The sequence below is a fragment of the Balaenoptera musculus genome, chromosome 9 (assembly GCF_009873245.2).
Source record: "Balaenoptera musculus isolate JJ_BM4_2016_0621 chromosome 9, mBalMus1.pri.v3, whole genome shotgun sequence".
Lineage (NCBI taxonomy): Eukaryota > Metazoa > Chordata > Mammalia > Artiodactyla > Balaenopteridae > Balaenoptera > Balaenoptera musculus.
Window position 1 is genome coordinate 56,010,269 of NC_045793.1, and position 22,367 is coordinate 56,032,635.

The following is a 22,367-nucleotide window of genomic DNA, read 5'->3' on the forward strand; positions in this document are numbered from 1 at the left end:
TTAAATTATAGTTCCTCAGAGTCAGATAGTATAAACCTCTACTGAGAAGGTGAGATAGTCCCTTGTTTTTTTTTTTTTTTTTTTTTTTTGGTCACACTGTACACTTTATTTTTTATTTTTTTTTTAGAGAAACAAAGTGAACAGTTTTTTTATGACGCTATTTACAGTCACGTTTCAGCACCTCAATATTCTAAGATAGTATATAATTATTTACATAATTTCTCTCTATAACATCATAATTTGCTTCAAAAATCTTGCTTCCAGAAGAAAATTCTTATTACTTAACATGAATCCCTATAATATTTATTGTAAAAAATGCCAATTCTACCATTAATAATAGAGTAATAAAGTCAGTAATATGTCTGTGTAATAATATGCAGTGAATACAGTTTATCTTGTCATCAACTTAATAAAGTCCAAACATTCCCAAAGCAACCAGAATTTTGAGAATTACAGAGTCTGGATATCAATGCTTGCATTTACCCAGTTGTCTGCTAGAAAGCTGGTACAAACTGGCACTAACATTTTTAAGTGACTTTGGGAATCACTTTTATATATAAAAAAGTCAATTAAAAAAATCAAAGAAAAATATATGGTATTCCAAGCATTGTTCCTTATAATATTTCAACTTTTTGCATTGATTAAAATACAATCTGAGACAGAGTAAAACTGTGTTCAACAATTTCCAGAAATACATATAGTGTCCATACATATGAAAAGACCCACCTCAATGAAACAAAATAATATTTAATATTTCAAACATTCAGAAGCATATGAATGCATTAGAAAAGGTCTTCAAAAGCTACATAATAAACCAGTAGTTAACTCAGGAGAGGGATCTAGGTTTGAGTAAGGTCAAAGGTGAATTTTTAATTTCTGTTGATTTTTTTTTTCGAAGATCAAATATATATATATATATATTTTTTTTTTTAGACAGTAAATATGGTCTATTTTTGCTTCTTTCCAATAGAATACAGTTGATCACTTTTTTTTTTTTATACAGCAGGTTCTTATTAGTCATCAATTTTATACACATCAGTGTATACACGTCAATCCCAATCACCCAATTCATCACACCACCACCACCACCCACCCTGTGGCTTTCCCTCCTTGGTGTTCATACATTTGTCCTCTACATCTGTGTCTCAACTTCTGCCCTGCAAACCGGTTCATCTGTACCATTTTTCTAGGTTCCACATATATGCGTTAATATATGGTATTTGTTTTTCTCTTTCTGACTTACATCACTCTGTATGACGGTCTGTAGATCCATCCACGTCTCAACAAATGACCCAATTTTATTCCTTTTTATGGCTGAGTAATAGTCCCTTGTATATATGTACCACATCTTCTTTATCCATTCGTCTGTCGATGGGCATTTAGGTTGCTTCCATGACCTGGCTATTGTAAATAGCGCTGCGATGAACATTGGGGTGCATGTGTCTTTTTGACTTATGGTTTTCTCTGGGTATATGCCCAGTAGTGGGATTGCTGGATCATATGGTAATTCTATTTTTAGTTTTTTAAGGAACCTCTATGCTGTTCTCCATAGTGGCTGTATCAGTTTACATTCCCACCAACAGTGCAAGAGGGTTCCCTTTTCTCCACACCCTCTCCAGCATTTGTTGTTTGTAGATTTTCTGATGATGCCCATTCTAACTGGTGTGAGGTGATACCTCATTGTACTTTTGATTTGCATTTCTCTAATAATTAGTGATGTGGAGCAGCTCTTCATGTGCTTCTTGGCCATCTGTATGTCTTCTTTGGAGAAATGTCTATATAGGTCTTCTGCCCATTTTTCGATTGGATTGTTTGTTTTTTGAATATCGAGTTGCATGAGCTGTTTATATATTTTGGAGATTAATCCTTTGTCCGTTGATTCATTTGCAAATATTTTCTCCCATTTTGAGGGTTGTCTTTTCTTCTTGTTTATGGTTTCCTTTGCTGTGCAAAAGCTTCTAAGTTTCATTAGGTCCCATTTGTTTATTTTTGTTTTTATTTCCATTACTCTACGAGGTGGATCAAAAAATATCTTGCTGTGATTTATGTCAAAGAGTGTTCTTTGTATGTTCTCCTCTAAGAGTTTTATACTGTCTGGTCTTACATTTAGGTCTCTAATCCATTTTGAGTTTATTTTTGTGTGTGGTGTTAGGGAGTGTTCTAATTTCATTCTTTTACATGTAGCTGTCCAGTTTTTCCAGCACCACTTATTGAAGAGACTGTCTTTTCTCCATTGTATATCCTTGCCACCTTTGTCATAGATTAGTTGACCATAGGTGTGTGGATTTACCTCTGGGCTTTCTATCTTGTTCCATTGATCTATGTTTCTGTTTGTTTTTTTTTTTTTTAATTTTTTATTTATTTATATTTTATTTTTGGCTGTGTTGGGTCTTCATTTCTGTGTGAGGGCTTTCTCCTGTTGCGGCAAGCGGGGGCCACTCTTCATCACGGTGCGCAGGCCTCTTCACTATCGCGGCCTCTCTTGTTGCAGAGCACAAGCTCCAGACACGCAGGCTCAGCAGTTGTGGCTCACGGGCCTAGTTGCTCCGCGGCATGTGGGATCTTCCCAGACCAGGGCCCGAACCCGTGTCTCTTGCATTGGCAGGCAGATTCTCAACTGCTGCACCACCAGGGAAGCCCTATGTTTCTGTTTTTGTGCCAGTACCATATTGTCTTGATCACTGTAGCTTTGTAGTATAGTCTGAAGTCAGGGAGTCTGATTCCTCCAGCTCCATTTTTTTCCCTCAAGACTGCTTTGGCTATTCGGGGTCTTTTGTGTCTCCATACAAATTTTAAGATTTTTTGTTCTAGTTCTGTAAACAAATGCCATTGGTAATTTGATAGGGATTGCATTGAATCTGTAGATTGCTTTGGGTAGTCATTTTCACAATATTGATTCTTCCAATCCAAGAACATGGTATATCTCTCCATCTGTTGGTATCATCTTTAATATCTTTCATCAGTGTCTTATAGTTTTCTGCATACAGGTCTTTTGTCTCCCTAGGTAGGTTTATTCCTAGGTATTTTATTCTTTTTGTTGCAATGATAAACGGGAATGTTTTCTTAATTTCTCTTTCAGATATTTCATCATTAGTGTATAGGAATGCAAGAGATTTCTGTGCATTAACTTTGTGTCCTGCAACTTTACCAAATTCTTTGATAAGCTCTAGTAGTTTTCTGGTGGCATCTTTAGGATTCTCTGTGTATAGTATCATGTCATCTGCAAACAGTGACAGTTTTACTTCTTCTTTTCCAATTTGTATTCCTTTTATTTCTTTTTCTTCTCTGATTGCCGAGGCTAGGACTTCCAAAACTATGTTGAATAATAGTGGTGAGAGTGGACATCTGTGTCTTGTTCCTGATCTTAGAGGGAATGCTTTCAGTTTTTCACCACTGAGAATGATGTTTGCTGTGGGTTTGTCGTATATGGCCTTTATTATGTTGAGGTAGGTTCCCCCTTTGCCCACTTTCTGGAGATTTTTTATCCTAACTGGGTGTTGAATTTTGTTAAAAGCTTTTTCTGCATCTATTGAGATGATCATATGGTTTTTATTCTTCAATTTGTTAATATGGTGTATCACATTGATTGATTTGTGTATACTGAAGAATCCTTGCATCCCTGGGATAAATCCCACCTGATCATGGTGTATGATCCTTTTAATGTGTTGTTGGATTCTGTTTGCTAGTATTTTGTTGAGGATTTTTGCATCTATATTCATCAGTGATCTGTGGTCTGTAATTTTATTTTTTTGTAGTATTTTTGTCTGGTTTTGGTATCAGGGTGATGGTGGCCTCTTAGAATGAGTTTGGGAGTGTTCCTTCCTCTTGAATATTTTGGACGAGTTTGAGAAGGATGGGTGTTAGCTCTTCTCTAAAAGTTTGATAGAAGTCACCTGTGAAGCCATCTGGTCCTGGACTTCTGTTTGTTGGAAGATTTTTAATCACAGTTTCCATTTCATTACTTGTGATTGGTCTGTTCATATTTTCTATTTCTTCCTGGTTCAGTCTTGGAAGGTTATACCTTTCTAAGAATTTGTCCATTTCTTCCAGGTTGTCCATTTTATTGGCGTAGAGTTGCTTGTAGTAGTCTCTTAGGATGCTTTGTATTTCTGTGGTGTCTGTTGTAACTTCTCCTTTTTCATTTCTAATTTTATTGATTTGAGTCCTCTCCCTCTTTTTCTTGATGAGTCTGGCTAATGGTTTATCAATTTTGTTTATCTTCTCAAAGAACCAGCTTTTAGTTTTATTGATCTTTATTATTGTTTTCTTTGTTTCTATTTCATTTATTTCTGCTCTGATCTTTATGATTTCTTTCCTTCTACTAACTTTGGATTTTGTTTGAGGGAGGGAGTGAAAGCACGTCCTTCTACTCTGCCATCTTGGTTCAGGCTCCCATTGTTTTTCTTAACAGATGCTAAAAGTCCAGGAAATCACAGAGACACCCTTTGGGAACTGTATACATGTGAATATAGGGAAGTGAGACCATTTTGTAGCTGCTATTTTGGTATTTGCTTTCTACAAATGTATATACACTAAATGTTTTTCTAGATCTTAAATCCCTCTCCCAGGATCCATATCTGTATTTCCACCTGTCCTTTAAAGGCCTTTTGTCTTGACCTGCAGGCATTTCTAACATTTAATAGGCCCAGAACTAAACTCATTGCCCTCAGCCCCCAAACTTGCATTCTTGATTTCAGCTTTCTTGTTCCCTATCGACTGGCTCTTAAACAGTAAGAAATGCATTTTACATCATGACTCACAATGCACACATACATATGTACATGCACAGATATAACTTGAATAAAAGTTGAATAAAATGTTGCTTCATAAAAACAACATGCATCTTTACCGTGTCTGTTACCCTCTGACATCTTCTCTTGGATTTCATCTTTTGAAAAATGCTGATATCAACACTCTAAATGAAATTTACAGTCCTCCAGTGGGTCACGTGACCTGCAGTTTGTGAAAACTTGAAAGAGAGATAAAATGCAGTCTTCATGCATTCAGTATCTGTCCCTAGCCTCCCATCCCATAACCCAGCCAACAGTAAAGCCCACCAAACTTCATGCTGTTACCCAGACACACCATTCATTCATTCCTTCATTCATTCAACATTTACTGTGTGCATGTTTGGTACCAGGCACATGGTAGGCACTAGGGATCCAGCGATAAATGTCATGGTCTCTACTCGGAGGTCCATGGTCCGGTGGAGAAACAGATGAGTGATCTAACACTTATGAGGCAGTGGGTGGTCCTATAATGGAAGTCTGCACAAAGCCCTCAGAGAACACAGAGATCACAGCAGGTAACTTGGACCAGAGAGTCCAGGAAGTCTTTCAGGAAAAGATGACCCATGAAGCTAGAAACAGAGGTAGGAGTTAACCTGGCCAGTGGAGACAGGGCATTCCGTAAGAGGAAACCGCCTTGGGAAGGCATGGGGGCAGGAGCATCATGAGAACTTAAGCAGTGGAGATTATTTTGATACAGCCTTTCCTTATAACCAGAATACTCAGCTGTCCCTCCCCTCGGCCCCCCCCGCCCACTTTCTTTACTTGGCCAACCATCACTCTGTGTTCCCTCTCCCACTGAAAGATCCTCTCCCTGGCAGCTTTTCCCTGCCCCAGGTAGCCTCAAGCACACCCTGCTTTGGGCTCTTGCCTCCTTCTCCTCACGCTTCTGAGAGAGCTCTTCTTATGTCGAAGGCCGCTCATCACCGCCCCACTCCTCTGTCTCACCAGAGTAGGAGCGAGCACCTCAAGGCAGAGCCCAGTCTCATCCTTCTGTCTTCTGTGATGAACACAGTAAATGTTAACTGAGTGCAGAGATGAACCAACAAAGGGATAGGGAGACATACAAGCCATGGGCACAGGTTTAAGGCGAAGCAGCTTAAATGAACACACAGAGGACTTTTTCGCATATCACAGCATGTCGTTTCAAGACTGAGGGTGACCTCAGATATTAGAAGCCTGCTTATTTACAGATATGGGGACCACACTTTAAATGTTGAGGCACACAATTTACATGTTGAGATGTAATTATCTTCTGCACTGTTGTTTTTTTTTTTTTTTTTGCAAAAGATTATTTTTGACTTTTAGAGAGTACCTCTTTTTCCTTCTAACTTCAAAGTATCTTGGTAGTGGAATTTCTTAGTTATTAATACAAAGGAAAATCTGACATCAGAGGCAATACACACCCACTTTCCCTAGTGCACAAGTAGCCTATCATCTCTAACCATACATTTAACCCAAATTGCCTTTCCCAAAAAGGCTTTTACAGGAAGCAACATTGACTTCTAATCCTTCTTTTCCTTTGCCTACTTTCTATTTCCTGTGCAAATGGCCTAGGAGTTGTTGACAGGAGAATAATTTGAGGTGTGGAATCTCATCAATCAATGCTATAATAACTCAAAAAAAGTCATGTATTTTTTTCTTTGTAGGTAATTTTTATGGGATGGCCATAATATTTGATAATCACTTTGAAACAGAACACTGGATCTGGATGAGGATAGTGCCTGTGAAAAAGCTTTGTTAACATAAACAGTGTAGAAACAGGTACAGTCAGGGTATCAATCATACCTTTATTAGGAGTGAGAGAACGAGTTTCACGTTCTGGCTGGACTTTTCATTGTTTATGAAACCTTAGAGGGTCTATTTCATATGTGATGGATTGGTCATGATCAAGATGTGATTTTGAGCTGAGAGTTTCTCCCTTTAGTTGCTAAAGTTTAATACTGTCAAACCCCTTTGTCCTTCATGCAGAATTCAGTGGGAGCTCAAAAGAGGAGCATCCCGCAGATGGGCTGTGTGCTGCCCGCACACCTGACTGTCTCCCTCTCTTGAAATAGTGATCAGAATTAGTGGAAAGAAAGGAGGCCATGCCTTTTGCAGAGACACTGTTGTCACAGTTGTTTATGTCAGGCTTGTCTTTGTCTCTTTTCCTATCTTACAACTCTTGGAGCCCTCTCTCACCTATCGCCTTCCATCCCCACCCAGCCCATCAATAGTGTGACCTTGTTTGTGTAGATCTGCCCGTTAACGTTAGTGTTAATTAGTGCTTGCAAGAACTGTATTGTCTGATCCCCTGAACACTGTGTTCACACCCAGTGTTTCAGTGAATTCTGTGTTTCAGTGAGGAACGTAATACATGTGTTTAACCCTGATTCGCCAGAGCAGGAAGCAGTGAGTGAGTCACTTGCTGTATGTGTGCCCCGCCTTGCCTTCACAACCCTGTACCCGCTAGGAAGTCTATGCATAAAGAGCCAGAGCTCTGTATTTCCTTATTGCCTAGTAGTACCTGCTAATCCTCAGAGATGAGTGAATAGGCGTCATTTCCCCCCATGATGTCTGCCATTCCTCCAGTTTTGCCAGCTTCTGGCTTTATCTCTTCCCCTTTCTAACTCATTTGACTGTCATATTGGTCCATCGTAGTTTGCGTTACAGCATTTGGCACTGACCCCCAGATCAGGGAATCCCTATGGTAGAAGTGGGTGGGCTGGATTCTCCTCCGTTGCCAGCACCTCCTTGACCTGACCCCATGTTCTATGGGTGCTTTGAATAGTATCTGATCCTTACATAGTGCTTACTGCATACCAGGTAGTATTCTCCCACAGATGAAAAAGGTGCTGTTATCATCACCCCTAGTTTACAAAGGAGGAAGTTGAAGCTCGATGAAGCCCCATGTCTAGTAAGTAGGGGATCAGAGGAGGCTCTTTCCATGATCTGGGCTCCTAAACCTCTCGTCTCCACTGTCCTCCATCAGTGATTTACCATGATCATTGAGTGTAATAGCAACGGATGGTGGAACTGAAAATTCGAATAAAGTGTGCTCGTTATACGTGAAATGGAATTGCCTTTTAATGCCTTTGACCAGATCAAACATTGTGGGGATAGAAAAGTAGATGCGGAAAGAAGCTGGAAGTGTGGATAGAGAAAGACAGTGTAGGGAGAACAGTATTTGGGGATGAGGAAACTATATATCATGTGACTAAAGATGTTAACTCTAACAAATAGTATGGCCAGTGAAGAATGTGAGCATCCCAAGCTGTCTGTTCTGCTTCTTTGAAACATTCTGATGCCCAGACAGAGGATGTGGGGGAAGAAATGACAGAATTCTTAGAACTGTTAAGAGTGAAGGACAAAACTCATGAAAGAATCATGAGGAACACATACATACTTTATTCAGTTCCATGAAGATGACAGCTCATTCTTTGAGTCGTAAGCCTACTTACTAAGTTTGGAGTTGATAAAATGCAGCAGATTTAACTTGTCTTGCCGCATTCAGCTGCATTTGTTAAAACACAGACATTCGACTTGGGTGGCTCTTTAGCTGGGTTTGTTTTACTGAAATAAAATCCCTGGCACACGATAATGGAAAAAAAAAATCCAGAGTTTCATCATATGCAGTGTACTGTTTTCTGCACTGAAGAATCTTGAGTGCTTTGGAAATAATAAGTCTGTTTCCACAATTTCCTGCTCTCCACTAGGTTCTTGGAACGCCAAATGAGGACACGTGGCCTGGAGTTCATTCTTTACCACATTTTAAGCCAGGTATGTTTCACTAATTACAAATGACTGAGTGCTTCCGATATGCAAAGGGTGAATATATAAATATTCCCCCTCAAGCTAATATATTACCTGGGAGAATTCTGGTTACTTTTGCCATTGTGTATTCGACCTCTTATTGGAGTTGTCCTTTGGTTTCCACAGTTTATTTGTCGGCAAAGATAGACTGAATGACATCCCTCGTGAGAGTTTTTCACCCTATGTTCTTCGTTTTATTTGACTGACTAATCTTGAAGTAACCTTTCATTTTGTCATCAGTTAGACTAGCATCCATGTCTATAAAGACAAACTTTAAATCAAGCTACTATAATCCATCTGTGTGACTTCTAGTAATAATACTAGGGAAAGTATTACATTGTAAAAAGGAAAAATCATATTTTTATTTATTTTTTTAAAATCTAGTAATACATGGTCAGTTAATTTGAGTTTAAACAAATAAAATGTTCTATATGTTCAACATTCCATCTTTTTTAATGTTAAATATTTAAACCCCTAAACCAGAAAATCTGAGGGAAAATGCAGAACTTTTATATAAAATAAGTTGTCACTTTTTTCTTACCAGTAGGTGGCAGTCAAGAAACTTTCAGTTTTAATAATTACGCTTAACGGACGAAGAATCTCAAAATGGGCTATTTAATTTTTATAGGGGGGATGAAAGGTTTGGAATTGGAAATTTAATAAAAATTAGTGGAATGAATTATTGTAAAATAATCTTTTTGTTTTTTCTTCTTTTCTTGTTTACAAAACATGGATTATAAAATGCAGACCTACCATTAAATTACTGAAACGGATTTTATGGACGATCTAATAGTCCATTATTTTATGAGGGAAAAGAGCTATGAATAATTACTGTTACAGGATCCAAGTATATTCTTTTTCTCCCCTTCCTCTCTTTTGGGGGACCATCAGGAATAAGTTATCAATCCCAAAGAATGACTGAGTTTAGAAACTATTTTTACTCTTAATATTTTTCTTCTGAAAGTACACCGTGTGCTGAGAATTCTTTTATTTTCTTTGGCTGCCCCAAGGATCCTTTGCACTTTTACTGAAAATTCTAAATAACTTCTATGTTATGAAAGACTATAGATACTTAATTTAAGATGGATTTTTTTTCTTTTTTTTTAACTAAACAAGAAGCATCCTCTAAGTGCTCTCACTAATGGAGTTTAAGTGAGAACACAGCTCTTTATAAATGTTCCAGGTATGGGTTCATAAAGAAACCTAGCTTCCTCATGTTAATATCTAAAATCTTAAGTCCTAGGGAAATAAAGCAGAGAAGAATATGAAAAGAGTGTAAATGAATAAAGTTGATGCAGAAAGGAACAATTAAGATAGTCATTTGGCCCACCAAGTTTCTAGAGGAGAAAACATGGAGTAATTGGTTCATTTTGGTGTGAATAGAATTTATCTTCATCGACAACACACAAAAGCATTTTTAAAATGTGTGTGGAAAGTACTATGATGTAATGCAAATTGAACTAACAGATTGGGAACTTCATGAGATCAGACACTGTGACTAGTACCTATTTTGGTCCAATGAATGTCGGCTGCCCTGAATTTTATTGAATGTTTAAAACAGACATTATTTATGTGGCTCTTCTGGTAGGCATATATAAATTAGGGTATATATATATATTTTTTTAAGTTATTAATATTATGTACAAGTGCAACCACAGACACATAATATGTAAAAGGTAATGGGGGTCCAAAAGAATAACGTGTTTAGATGAATGTAAGGCATGGGTGCTGACTAGCAAAAAAGATACTCCAGGCAACGCTTGGTGCTTGTGGATGAGAGTAGATGTGATAAATGCTTCCTGAGTTGCCCTGAGAGGAGTCAAGGAGAGACAAGATAATAGACTGAGGCAAAGGGAGCAAATCTACGAGCCTTTTCATGCAGCACTTAAGCAGACCCATCAGGGGAGTCCTGGGGAAGAAGATACACGTTCCCAGAGGAGAAAATATCAGTGCCAGGGTCCACCGGTCCCACCCCACTTTCCACCTCCTTATTCTACCCGCAAAGAGTGCCTTAGAAATTCTGAGGGAAAAGAAGAAAGTCTGAGCCATGAGGACATACTTTGTTTTGCTTTGCTTGATAGACTTCATTTTTTAAGAGCAGGTTTAGGTTCATAGCAAAACTGAGCAGAAGGTCCAGAGGTTTCCCATACATCCCCGGCCCTGGCACATGTGCAGCCCCCCCTTTATCAACATCCGCCACCAGAGTGGGGCATTCGTTACAGTTTGATGAACTTACGTTGACACATCATTGTCACCCAAAGTCCATAGTTTACGTTAGGATTCGTTCTTGGTGTTGCACATTCTATGGTCTGTACAAAGTATAATGACATTTATCCACCATTACAGTATCACACAGAGTAGCATCACTGCCCTAAAAATCCTCTGTGTTCTGCCTGTTTATCCCTCCCTCTTCCCTGAGCCCTGGCAACCACTAGTCTTTTTACTGTCTCCATAGTTTTGCCTTTTCCAGAATGTCATATAATTGGAATCATCTGAAAAGGATGTTGCCTTTTCAGATTGGCTTCCTTCATTTACTAATGTGCATTTAAGGTTCCTCCAGGTCTTTTCGTGGCTTGATAGCTCATTTCTTTTTACCACTGAATAATATTCCATTGTCTGTATGCACCCCTGTTTATGTATCCATTCACCTACTGAAGGACATCTTGATTGTTCCAAGTTTGGGCATTTATGGATAAAAATGCTCTAAACATCACTGGCACTGGGTTTCAACTCCTTTGGGTAAATACCAAGGAGTGCGATTGATAGATCGGACAAATTACACTTTGCCCAATTTTTGAATAGATAATAAATTTAAGCAATTCAAAATATCAAACCATATAAAAAAGGAGCACAGTACAAAGCCTACCCACCCTGTCTGCCACCTGCCTACTTCCCCAGAACTATTGCCCCGACCACAGGCCCCCATTTATTAGTTTCTGTTATGTTTCTTTCCTTTATGTAAATGTAAGAAATTATGAATATATATTTTCATATTTCCCATATTAAACACAATTTTGGGTCTTGCTTTTCTCATTAATGCATCCTGTAGGTCCTCTCATGTCACTGTATAGAGGAGGCCAGTGTGGCTTCCCTCTTTTCCTGCAGCCACATTGTTTTACATTGTATGGATTTAACCTGTCCCTACTTATGGACATTTGGGTTGTTTCCAGTGTTTTTGCCATTATAAATATTATAACCCGTACATACACACATAAATATGTGCATCACATCTGTACAAGTATATCTGAAGGATAAATTACCAGAAGTAGGGTTGAAGAATTAGTAAGTATACAGTGACCCTTGAACAGCACGGGTTGAGCTGTATGGATCCATCATACATGGATTTTTTTCATTAATACCCACTACAGTACTACATGGCGGTTGATTGAATCAGGGATGTGGAACCACAGATACCAAGGGCAGACTATAAATTATAGACAGATTTTCGACTGCAGGAGAGTCAACGCCCCTATCTCCTGTGTTGTTCAGGGGTCAACTGTATACAATTATAATTTTGAACACTTCTGTCAAATTGTTGTCCAAAAGGATGGTACCAGTTGGCTCTGTTACCAGCAATACATGAGAACGCTTCTTCTCCACTCCAAACTTTTCAATTTTGCCTGTTAGGTGACAAAAAAAATCTTAATATAATTTTAATTTGCACGCTTCTTTTATGACGAGGCTGAGCATCTTTTCATATGTTTCAGGATCACTTGTATTTCCTTTTCTGTGAGCAACTAATATCTTTTGCCAATTTACAGTAGAGTTACGTGTCATTTGTCATATTCTTACCAATTTCTAGGAGTTCTTTATATATTAGAGAAAGTATCCTTTTTCTATAAACAGGTTTTGCTTCTCTGGAATTTTTTAAAATGACTCTTTCTAATTTTTAAGCAATTTTGAAAATAATCCTCACTCTCATATCTTACTAGTCTTGTTTAACTTGTTTTGCCTCAAGAGAAAAAATTTCTGTGTTGGCTTAGAACAATTGTTAAGATTTTAAAAGAACAGCTAGATAACAACTGGGATTGATTCTTTAGAATTTAGCCTGTATGTGTCCTCTTCTGCACTTATATTTATGCTAACACAAAATTCCTTAACTTCAGCTTATTCCCATAGCAACCAGGCAGCTGGGACAGGCCACAGCTGCATAAAATAAATAAATATATGTGTAACACACACGTGCGCACGTACACACACACGTGTGTGTTATATATAACAAGAAATCTAACCTTGGGAGCTGCCGCTTTCCCATCATTTACTTCTATTTAAATTTCTCTCAAAAGAAGTGGGAAGTGGGTCTGTGTCTTCTTTGAACCTGATTGCCTTCTCGCTTATTTTCCCTCACCCTCAGGTTCTGTGGCTTATGGTCTCAAAATTAGGGGTCTCTCCCTCTCCAGTCCCTCTCTGTCCTTCCTCCCCCCTCTCTCCCCCTTCTCCTCACCTCTCATACTAGAGTGTCTCCTTCTATCACTATCCTCAGGATGCTTGCTGTGGGCCAGCCTCGGAGGTGAAAGGAGACACCGTGGTATTCTTAGCACTTCAGTAATTCTGTCACCTTCGATGAGATTCATCACAGGCCAAACCCCATTCTCTATCAAAAAGTAAGAGTCTACTGCAAAATTACTACACTTTCCCCTTCACTTGTTTCATGGTGACTCCCTACTGGGATGCTTTTGCGCAACGCCCTCTGCTCTGTTTCCTTCTGGGATGGGAAGAGGCTTCCCTGTGTGAGTCCCAGGACCACTTTGCCCCGCCTGCTTTGCCCTCCGCTACTTTATGTCAACAGAGGCCACGTGGCTCATACGCCTCTGGTGAAGTGATGCTTGAAATTCTTTGTTATAAGACAGACTTAGCATCAATATTTTTTAAAAACACATCTTGGGTATCTATTGGAGGGGTTGTTTGGGATTTGTAGAACTGTGGTAGCCCCAGATCAGGGCAGAATATAGGTAGACATTTGAGGTTCTCCAGACTAGTAGAATCAGGGTGAGGGACTGAGAATTCTGAGAAGATTTTGCATTTTCCTACTGTCAAGGAAAACCGTTGGGCTGCTTGAGCTGGGAGTAGGAGCGGTGTTTTGGTTGTGCGGTAACTATTTAAGCAAATTGAACATTAGAGCCGGAAGAAGTTCCGGGGGACATCTAGCCCTGCTCAGTCCTTTGTAAGGCTAGGAACCTGAGGTCAGAGATGTTAAAGGACTTCCCCAAAGTCAGTGTCAGAGATGAAAGTAGATCCCAGGAGGTCTCCCTGGGTTTCAGTTCAGTGCCCTTTTTTTGCAGCATGAATCATGGATGATTATGCTACTGCATCTGTATTACAATTTCTCGTTGACCTTCTTCTAATGGACAGTTTATTGACAATTAGTCTATCAAGAAAGTAGCAAAAAAGTAGAAAGGATCTGATCTCTGTACTTAGTAAAACATGGACCCACAAACATCACTTTGTATGAAATACTTTGGCCCCGAAATAACATGTAGAGTCCACGTATGAAACTTTTTTCATCTCTTAAATGCTTCCAACAGAAGGGGCATTCAACAGCTATTTAATGACCAATTGTTATTCAGGAGTTTAGAAAAGGAAGGCACTGTAAAGTTCAGGGAGAGAAAAATGTTGCTAGACAGGAAGCAATTAAAAGTAATGAAATTTAGACTGAAATAATTCTATTTTGCCCAAATCAAGCAAGGGAACAGAGTATTTCTAAAGTGATTATATTATTCTGAAGAGAAAGTTATCTAATCCAAAAAACAGTTTGATTAAGGAAGATTTGTTAAAGTCAGAATTTCTTGCAATGAATGAACAAAGATAAAAACGAATTTGCCGTTGGAGGCAAATTGCAAAAAGGGAGTATTTTAAACATTCTGTGCCCAGAACTAAGCCCACAGACACGCTGACCTTGAAGGTAACATATAAATATGGACTTAGTTGTACTCAGACTCTGTAATGAGGTGAAAAACTTCTCCTCAATCCCACCTATTCACAGGCCTAAATGAGGCCCCCAAACTAAATAGATTCAGACTTCTTTTTTTTTTTTAAACTGGATTTTATTTTATTTTTTTATGGCTGTGTTGGGTCTTGGTTTCTGTGCGAGGGCTTTCTCTAGTTGCGGCAAGTGGGGGCCACTCTTCATTGCGGTGCGCGGGCCTCTCATTATCGCGGCCCCCCTTGTTGCGGAGCACAGGCTCCAGACGCGCAGGCTCAGTAATTGTGGCTCACGGGCCTAGTTGCTCCGTGGCATGTGGGATCTTCCCAGACCAGGGCTCGAACCCATGTCCCCTGCATTGGCAGGCAGATTCTCAACCACTGCACCACCAGGGAAGCCCCTAGATTCAGACTTCTTAATTCCAGAGGGAAGATGTAAATTTTTTCAGAATACCATGATGGGACTTCCCTGGTGGCGCAGTGGTTAAGAATCCACCTGCCAATGCAGGGGACACGGGTTCGAGCCCTGGTCCAGGAAGATCCCACATGCCACGGAGCAACTAAGCCCGTGCGCCACAACTACTGAACCCACGTGCCACAACTACTGAAGCCCGCGTGCCCTAGAGCCCGTGCTCCACAACAAGAGAAGCCACCGCAATGAGAAGCCCACACACCACAACTAAGAGTAGCCCCCGCTTGCCGCAGCTAGAGAAAGTCCACGCACAGCAACAAAGACCCAACGCAGCCAAAAAAATAAAAATAAATTTTTTTAAAAATTAAAAAAAAAAGAAATAGAATACCATGATGATAACACCTTACGTTTTATGTTGTATTTTATTATTTACAAAGCATTTCAACATATTATCTCAATTGGTATTTAGAATAACTCCTGAGTTATTATAATGTTATTGTCCTAATACTGTTATCCCAATTTGCAGACAAGGAAACTGGGAGACTGAGGCTTGGAGAGATTGTGTGGCTTGTCCAAGGCCGCATCTGCAGTATGTAGCGGAGCCCAAACGCAAACCCAGGCCTGCAGTCCCTGGCCTGCTACTCTTACGGGTGCCTGCCACTCTCTTTAAGAGAGCTTCCCCGTCTGCAAACATAGGAGTATGATGAGGGAGAATTGTCAGCCTCTTCTCAGCCCTGCCTGGTGGCATCTTGGAAAAGATCTCTATATATCTTCTTGTAGGTACCAGAACCCACCCTCCACCTGCTAAATATGGGTATCTTCTTTGAAACTTGTGCTTCCAACAAATTGTCAACTCCAAACACCCTCTGTGGGTGTTTAGTTTTAAATGTACAGTCCTTGGTACATATTATGGGAATTGCCCAGTTTCATGATTTGCACACCAGAGAAGATCTGAACCTGTAGCCTTTCTTCACACTCTGGACTTCCCCTAGTCTGTAAGAAGGTGATGGAAAAACTGTGGAGGAAGTAGAAATTGTTTGGTGGGATATTCAGTGCAGGGAGGTTGAGAGGAGGGTGGTTTCGTGCCATGATGTTGCCCTGCACAGACCAAGCCTGCTGTCAGGAGACACCTGTGGACATGCAGGGCCATCTTCCTTACTCTTCCAGAAGCATCCCGTCTGCTCCCTCCAGCTCATGGAATTCCTATGGACGTTAAATGAGATAATCCATTTTTACATCCTCTTCATTACTTTTTACATACTTATACTTTACCTATTTTTAAGAAGATTTGAGCTGGCTGTGTAATTGGTATAAAAGCGCTTTTAAACTGTTAGGGGCATGCAACTACAACGTAATATTTTGCACAATTTATACTGTGTCCTCTGCCCGGTGTTTTCTTTCCCACTTTATGCTTTACCTCAAGAATCTTTTTGTTTGTTTGTTTGAGCGATTGATAGCAAATGTAATGGTCATGGGTTACATCTGAATATACAAGGGTGTAACTATGTGATGGTTATAAAAATCGACTTGAAAAATTAATCTGCAAATATATGGCCCTTATCTCAGATATTATTGCTAAAAACCTTGTGGGTCTGCCTGCCCCAAGGCTCAGGACATTTAGAGCTCTCTCCCCCAAGCATCAACCACCACCTTCTTCAACTCTGCCATTCTTCATCCTACCAGTAAATGCCACTCCGGTCACACAGTGAAAAAGCCAGTTAATTAGTAAATTTATAAAATAAGTGAACTTTATAGAGCAGAGGAAGTTAAAACAACCTTAAACGTGACAAGAAGGGCAGGCTGTCTTGACTTCCATACTTTCTGATTGTGGCAATCATGCTGGGAGTCACTGCTGGCTGAGAGCAGGGGAGACAATGCTGGAGTTGAGTGGCCACGTTTCAATCAGCAGGAACCATGCTCCAGATACTCTCATGAGCTCAGATTCTTAATAAGTACTCGCTAGGTGCCAGGCAGCATTGTAGATGCTGAAGACACAGTCGTGAACAAAGCAGATAAACCCGTTGCTTATGGGGCTTCCGTGCTAGAGGGGAGACAAATAGTAGACAAATTACAAATCAGTGTGGCTGGAGAAGCTGACCATGGACAGAGCAGCAGGGGTGGGTCGCTGAAGGCCGAGGTGAAGAGCTAGGATTTTACTTGAAGTACGAAAGGAATCAGTGGAGGGTTTTTGAGCGGAGAAGGAAATTGATGTTTTGTTTTCAAAGGGACCTACTGTCTACAAAAAGTCACGGACCTATTTCAGAGATGGTAAGGGGCTTCATCTCAAGTGTGAACTCCTCTTGATTGGTAGTTTCTGCCCACAGCTCTGGGCTGAGAAGGGTCTGTAATAGCAAGTCCCAGCTCAGGGGGAAATTATTCTCACACCAGTTAACAGTGATGCCATAGACGTGGGGCATAGGTTTTTCCCGATAGGTCCATAACCGACCAAGGATTTGATATGCAAAAAGTCATACATATAGCCAACGCTATAAAATAAAAATTTTAAATGGCCAAAGATCATGATAATTACTGAAAAATGTAAAATAATAATTCAGCTCTTCCCCAGTAGGCAGACCTATGGGGGGAGATATCTTTATAAATTGTGGAAATTCATTTCAGTGCAAAGCAGGGACTATCTGTATTGACTTTCTCTGTATCTGCTTGAAGAATTTCCCATTTATTTTCACTAGAGGGCATCACAAATGATGGAGACTAACAGAGTGTCCAGAAAATGCCAGAGAAAATGTAGTGAGATTAAATTTTCAAAGAGAAATGAAGTTCTTCTGATTGCAGCTTTATTGAAAACAAAAGCAAAACCAAAAAACAACCTTAGGTATACTGGTTTCATTACTTCTACTCGGAATTTTGAAAAATTCAGTTTGGGAGTTATCCACACCTCATCTTGCCAAAGTTGATCTAGAATGCCAGTCACCAAACAAAGACTTCTTCAGTAATCCTCCCACCCCAAGAGGATTAAAATCCTTGTAGAGTGTCCAATTTGTGTGATTTGGTTACAATCATATCTGAGAAAAGAATTAGAATTTCAGACTATGAGTGGAAATCAGAATAAATGAAGACACAGATCATTTTCAAGGTACTGAAAGAACTGTTACCAAAGAGCTTGGGTAACCCAGCCTTTTGGTAACAAGTGATAAACCGGCAATAGAGTCCTGATTAAGCCTCCGCTACTAGCCTGTATCATGGGCTCGTCAACTCAACTTTTCTAACCTTAGTTTAGTCATTTGTAGAATGAAGTGGTCAGAGTACCTGATTGCTCACATTACCCCTAGAAGGTGCTGAGCGCTGTCTTCCTGGTCTCTTCCTCCCTGTGGAGAGTTTGGATGGAGGGATGGGTCGGAATGCATGGAGAGTGAGCCACAAAATCTTTCTTCTCCTTTCTTTTCTGGGAGCTGTAAAGATTCAGTCTCATTTGTGAATAGTACACTTTAGACTGTGATACATGCCTAACTGATGAAACTTTACTTCTCTAAAGGAAAACATCTTACCGAAAGAGAAGTGTTCCGTGACTTTTAGGTTGAGAAAGGTGTGGCTGGTTTGAAGACCTCAGCTGGGAATATGTGCTCACACACCCATTTGTATGTCTGTTGGAAAAACCAAATGCCATAGGAAGTAAGAACGTTTAACGTACAGAGTAGACGTTTGTTTCTGAAAGTTGCTCAGAGATTGCTCATTTTAAAACGCACACCGTTGGTAATCGAAGGGTGATTTGCTGCAGCCAGGGCAGGGCAGGATGCTGCAGTCTCCTGTTTTCAGGACTGAAGACGGCTACTCAGCATTTTAAGGAAACCCCTCTGGGTGACAGCAACAGGGCAGTGAGATCCTGTTCCATGTTAGCATGTCACATCAGAGCCTCTCACTGGTAACGCTGGAGCTGTGTGAAATCACAGCCATTATATATATGAGGGACAGCAAGAGTTTTAAAGCTGTGAATTACAGTTGTGCAGACATACATCTTATTTCTAAAATGCCTGTTTGGATCACTATGCTTTTTTGGAATTGACATATCTAAAATCCCCATATTTTGGAACAAGTCTAGCCCTCGCTGTTTGGGATAAACTGTCGTCTACTGTGCATGAATTCTGCTTTACTTCTGGTCTGAGGACCATAGATGGTTTAAATCCAGCTTTTCTATGTCTTGGTCAGAATATCAGCTGAAGTGTTGACTGCTGGCTTGGTTTTCCTTATAACCATAAGAAAGTCACATTTGCATAAAAATTCTTGTGAATACTTGTAAATAGATTTTCTTGCATTGCTGGTCCCTTAGTATTGGATCCCATGATTCATTGTAGGCTACAGATGACCTTGTACGTTTTGTGCACTGCTGGGTCCACAGTGCCTGGCAAACAGTAGGCACACAAGAAATATTTGTAGAATGAGTGAGAGAATGAATGAATACTAATGTCTTCTAACCTTAAAAGATTCAAGGCTATTATCTGTTATATAAACAAGTAATTAAAGTGATTGTTGGAAGCATCACCAGAGTGATTCGTGACTGTGTTTATTGTTCATTCTCATAAAGGACTGGACTCTTTTCCCTCCACTGAAGCAATCCTGAGAAAGGCTTCAGGTTCAACACCTCTGCCAGATGATAGTCTGGTCACAGCTCTTGACTTAAGTCATTACTACTTTCTTACAAACTCAGGAGAAAAGAGTAAATGCATTTGTTAAAATGCAAAATAATCCTAAAGAATTTAAATAGTGAGTAGTTGAATATATGGTTTAGAGGTGTTCATTATAAAATAATCTAACATTTACTGTGGCATTTTGGACATTACTCTTTTTTTAAATTTATTTTTTGGCTGCATTGGGTCTTCATTGCTGTGCGCAGGCTGTCTCTAGTAGCGGCAAGCTGGGGCTACTCTTCGCTGTGGTGCACGCGCTTCTCACTGTGGTGGCTTCTCTTGTTGCAAAGCACAAGAGACGCTCTAGGGGCGCAGGCTTCAGTAGCTGCGGCACTCAGGCTCAGTAGTTGTGGCTCACGGGCTTAGTTGCTCCGCGGCATGTGGGATCTTCCCGGACCAAGGCTCGAACCCATGTCCCCTGCATTGGCAGGCGGATTCTTAACCACTGCACCACCAGGGAAGTCCCTGGACATTACTCACTTTTGTATTGAATTATAGTTATTCCATGATATTATTTCAAAATCAGATGCTATTAAATCCATTTGTAAAAGGTGTTCTAAAGTTTGAGACTTTTTTAAAAATTTTTATTAGAGTATAGTTGCTTTACAAGTTTGAGACTTTTAATGGTCTTGTCTCTATTGCCACCCCTCCTTTCCATGCACCCCTCCCCCCTAAAAAAAGAAAAGTGTTCTTAAAAATCCTGCTTTAGCCTTTCAAGTCCTTTGAACATATTGGGTTAGCCAAAAAGTTCGTTTGTTTTTTTCCGTAAGATGTTACAGAAAAACCCGAATGAACTTTTTGGCCAATCCAATACTTGGGGTTTTTAATTGATTGGTTGATTTGACTACTTACTCATATGTTTTCCTGTTATTGACGTTAAAAACACAGCAGTATCTTATAAGATCCAAAAAACACTGGTGAGAAGGGGATAAGGGTAATAAAAATTAAAGTTACTTTCCTAGAGTATACAGTACATATATATAAGCAAATGAGTAAATTCCAATTTAGGTTTTATCTGTTTTCACACTGCCTCAAGCCATTTCAGGTTTAGCTCTTTTAAGCTGGGAAACTTTAGAATATATAGCATTGTTCTCCAGTATTTTCCTGTGGAATCTCAACGAATCGCTGTGCATAAGCATGGCAGTTTGAGCGAAACCCTTCCAGCCTCTGTCCCCTACCCCACCGTGTTACAGAGTTAGTGATTTCTTCTCTACCAGCTCTCCTCCCTGGCCGCCCACTGTGTGCGACCATCCTCTGCAGTGTCCCTGCAATAAGAGGAGAAGGTGAAAATCAGCCTGCAGGTTTAAATTAATTGCACTTCTCAGTTATGCTGTGAGTTAGTCAATGCTTTAAATCACGGCATTCTAAACTCCTAGTTTAAACATAATTGGAAAGAGAAAGCTGAAATTAAAATAGTGACAGAATAAACCTAACTGGAGGAGAACAGTATAAAACACTCCTAATCAAATACTCGAATAATCTGTTAAAATTATTCATAAGCAGTTGACTATTTTATTAAATACACCTGTTACTGATTTGGGGCACTAATTTAAGCACCTTTTTGTTTCCAAAACTTACCTAGTGAAATTAGGTTGCTTACATTCTAATGGAACATTGCTTTTACTCATGATGGTAATCGTTTTAAAAATAGAATTTTAAAAATCTAATTATAAACATTACGCATGCTCATTGCCAAAAATGTTAGAAATGGCTCCATTTGAAATTGTGTACTTTGACAGTTAAGATCTGAAAGATGTTGTATACAAGAGATCAGCTCCTGTGTGTTACTGGAGCTAGCTTCAGATATTTGAGTTTATCCTGTCTTCATCTGGAAAAGAAAACAGATGCGGTTAGTGGCTTTGCCTCTGTGCTCCCAGGGGGCTGCGTCCATATCCACATTGTAGCATTTTCACCCCGTGTTGATAATTCTGTATTTACATTTCTGGGCCACTGAACTGTAACCGGGACGTCCTCATTTTTGTGTGCCCATCGCCCAGTGCAGTGCCTGGCATACAAGCAGGTGCCCGGGTGACATCTGCTAAAAGAATTAAGAGTTTATGTGAGTAGCGACAGAAGGTAAAGGTAGGAAGACTTTGTTCTTCCTTATTTTTTCTACTTTCATATGGCATGTTTCTCTATCAATTTTGGCTCTTTTATGCGTAGCTAAAACTGACATGTATTTCTGAAAAAAAATTTTTTCTATTAGCATATCCTGTCAAGCTCTAAATAGAGGCAATTCTTAGAACTCATACTTATGTGCAGTCATTAATTGCTAAGAATAATGATTTACTTGTAAATCCAAGATTGTATTAATTTTATCTGTAATGGAATTCTTGTTCTTTCCTGAAATCATAGCAAATTATTAAAATTGCTTTGTGGGGAGTACAAAGTTAAGGAGATCAAATTTGTTTTACAAGGACATTTGATGTAATTATTTTTTAAATATACCTTGCTTTTTATACCAGACTTTATTTAGATAAAAATAATTTTTTAAACCTCTATAAAAAACTATTCTTCCCATTTCTCCTTTCTTTGTCAGTTAATTCTCAAACCTAGAATATGCCTTTACGTTTCTGTTCTACACCAACTGGCTGAATTATGTTGGGTCCTATATAATGCAGTCTAGTAGAGAATAAATTCAGATGTTAGACATTCTTTTGAAACAAATAAATACATGATTGTTGGTGAGCACTTTTGCCTGTAGCTTTAGAACAATGGGTATTTGTAATCAGGCCTGCTCTTCAGCTAATGTACACTATTTCCCCTGGTAGTATACTCTCCAAACAGAAGCCAGTGTGATCCTTAAAAAAA

At 39.5% G+C, this 22,367-nt stretch overlaps 1 protein-coding gene across 2 annotated transcripts in view; it reads left to right on the top strand.

The window, feature by feature from the left end:
• CDK14 (cyclin dependent kinase 14) overlaps positions 1 to 22,367 on the top strand; it is a 567,294-nt gene that overhangs the window by 418,558 nt on the left and 126,369 nt on the right. For both annotated transcript variants that reach the window (XM_036862811.1, XM_036862812.1), the window contains one exon: positions 8,483 to 8,546. In XM_036862811.1, the coding sequence (XP_036718706.1) occupies positions 8,483 to 8,546 (64 nt within the window). The remainder of the gene's footprint in view (positions 1 to 8,482; positions 8,547 to 22,367) is intronic.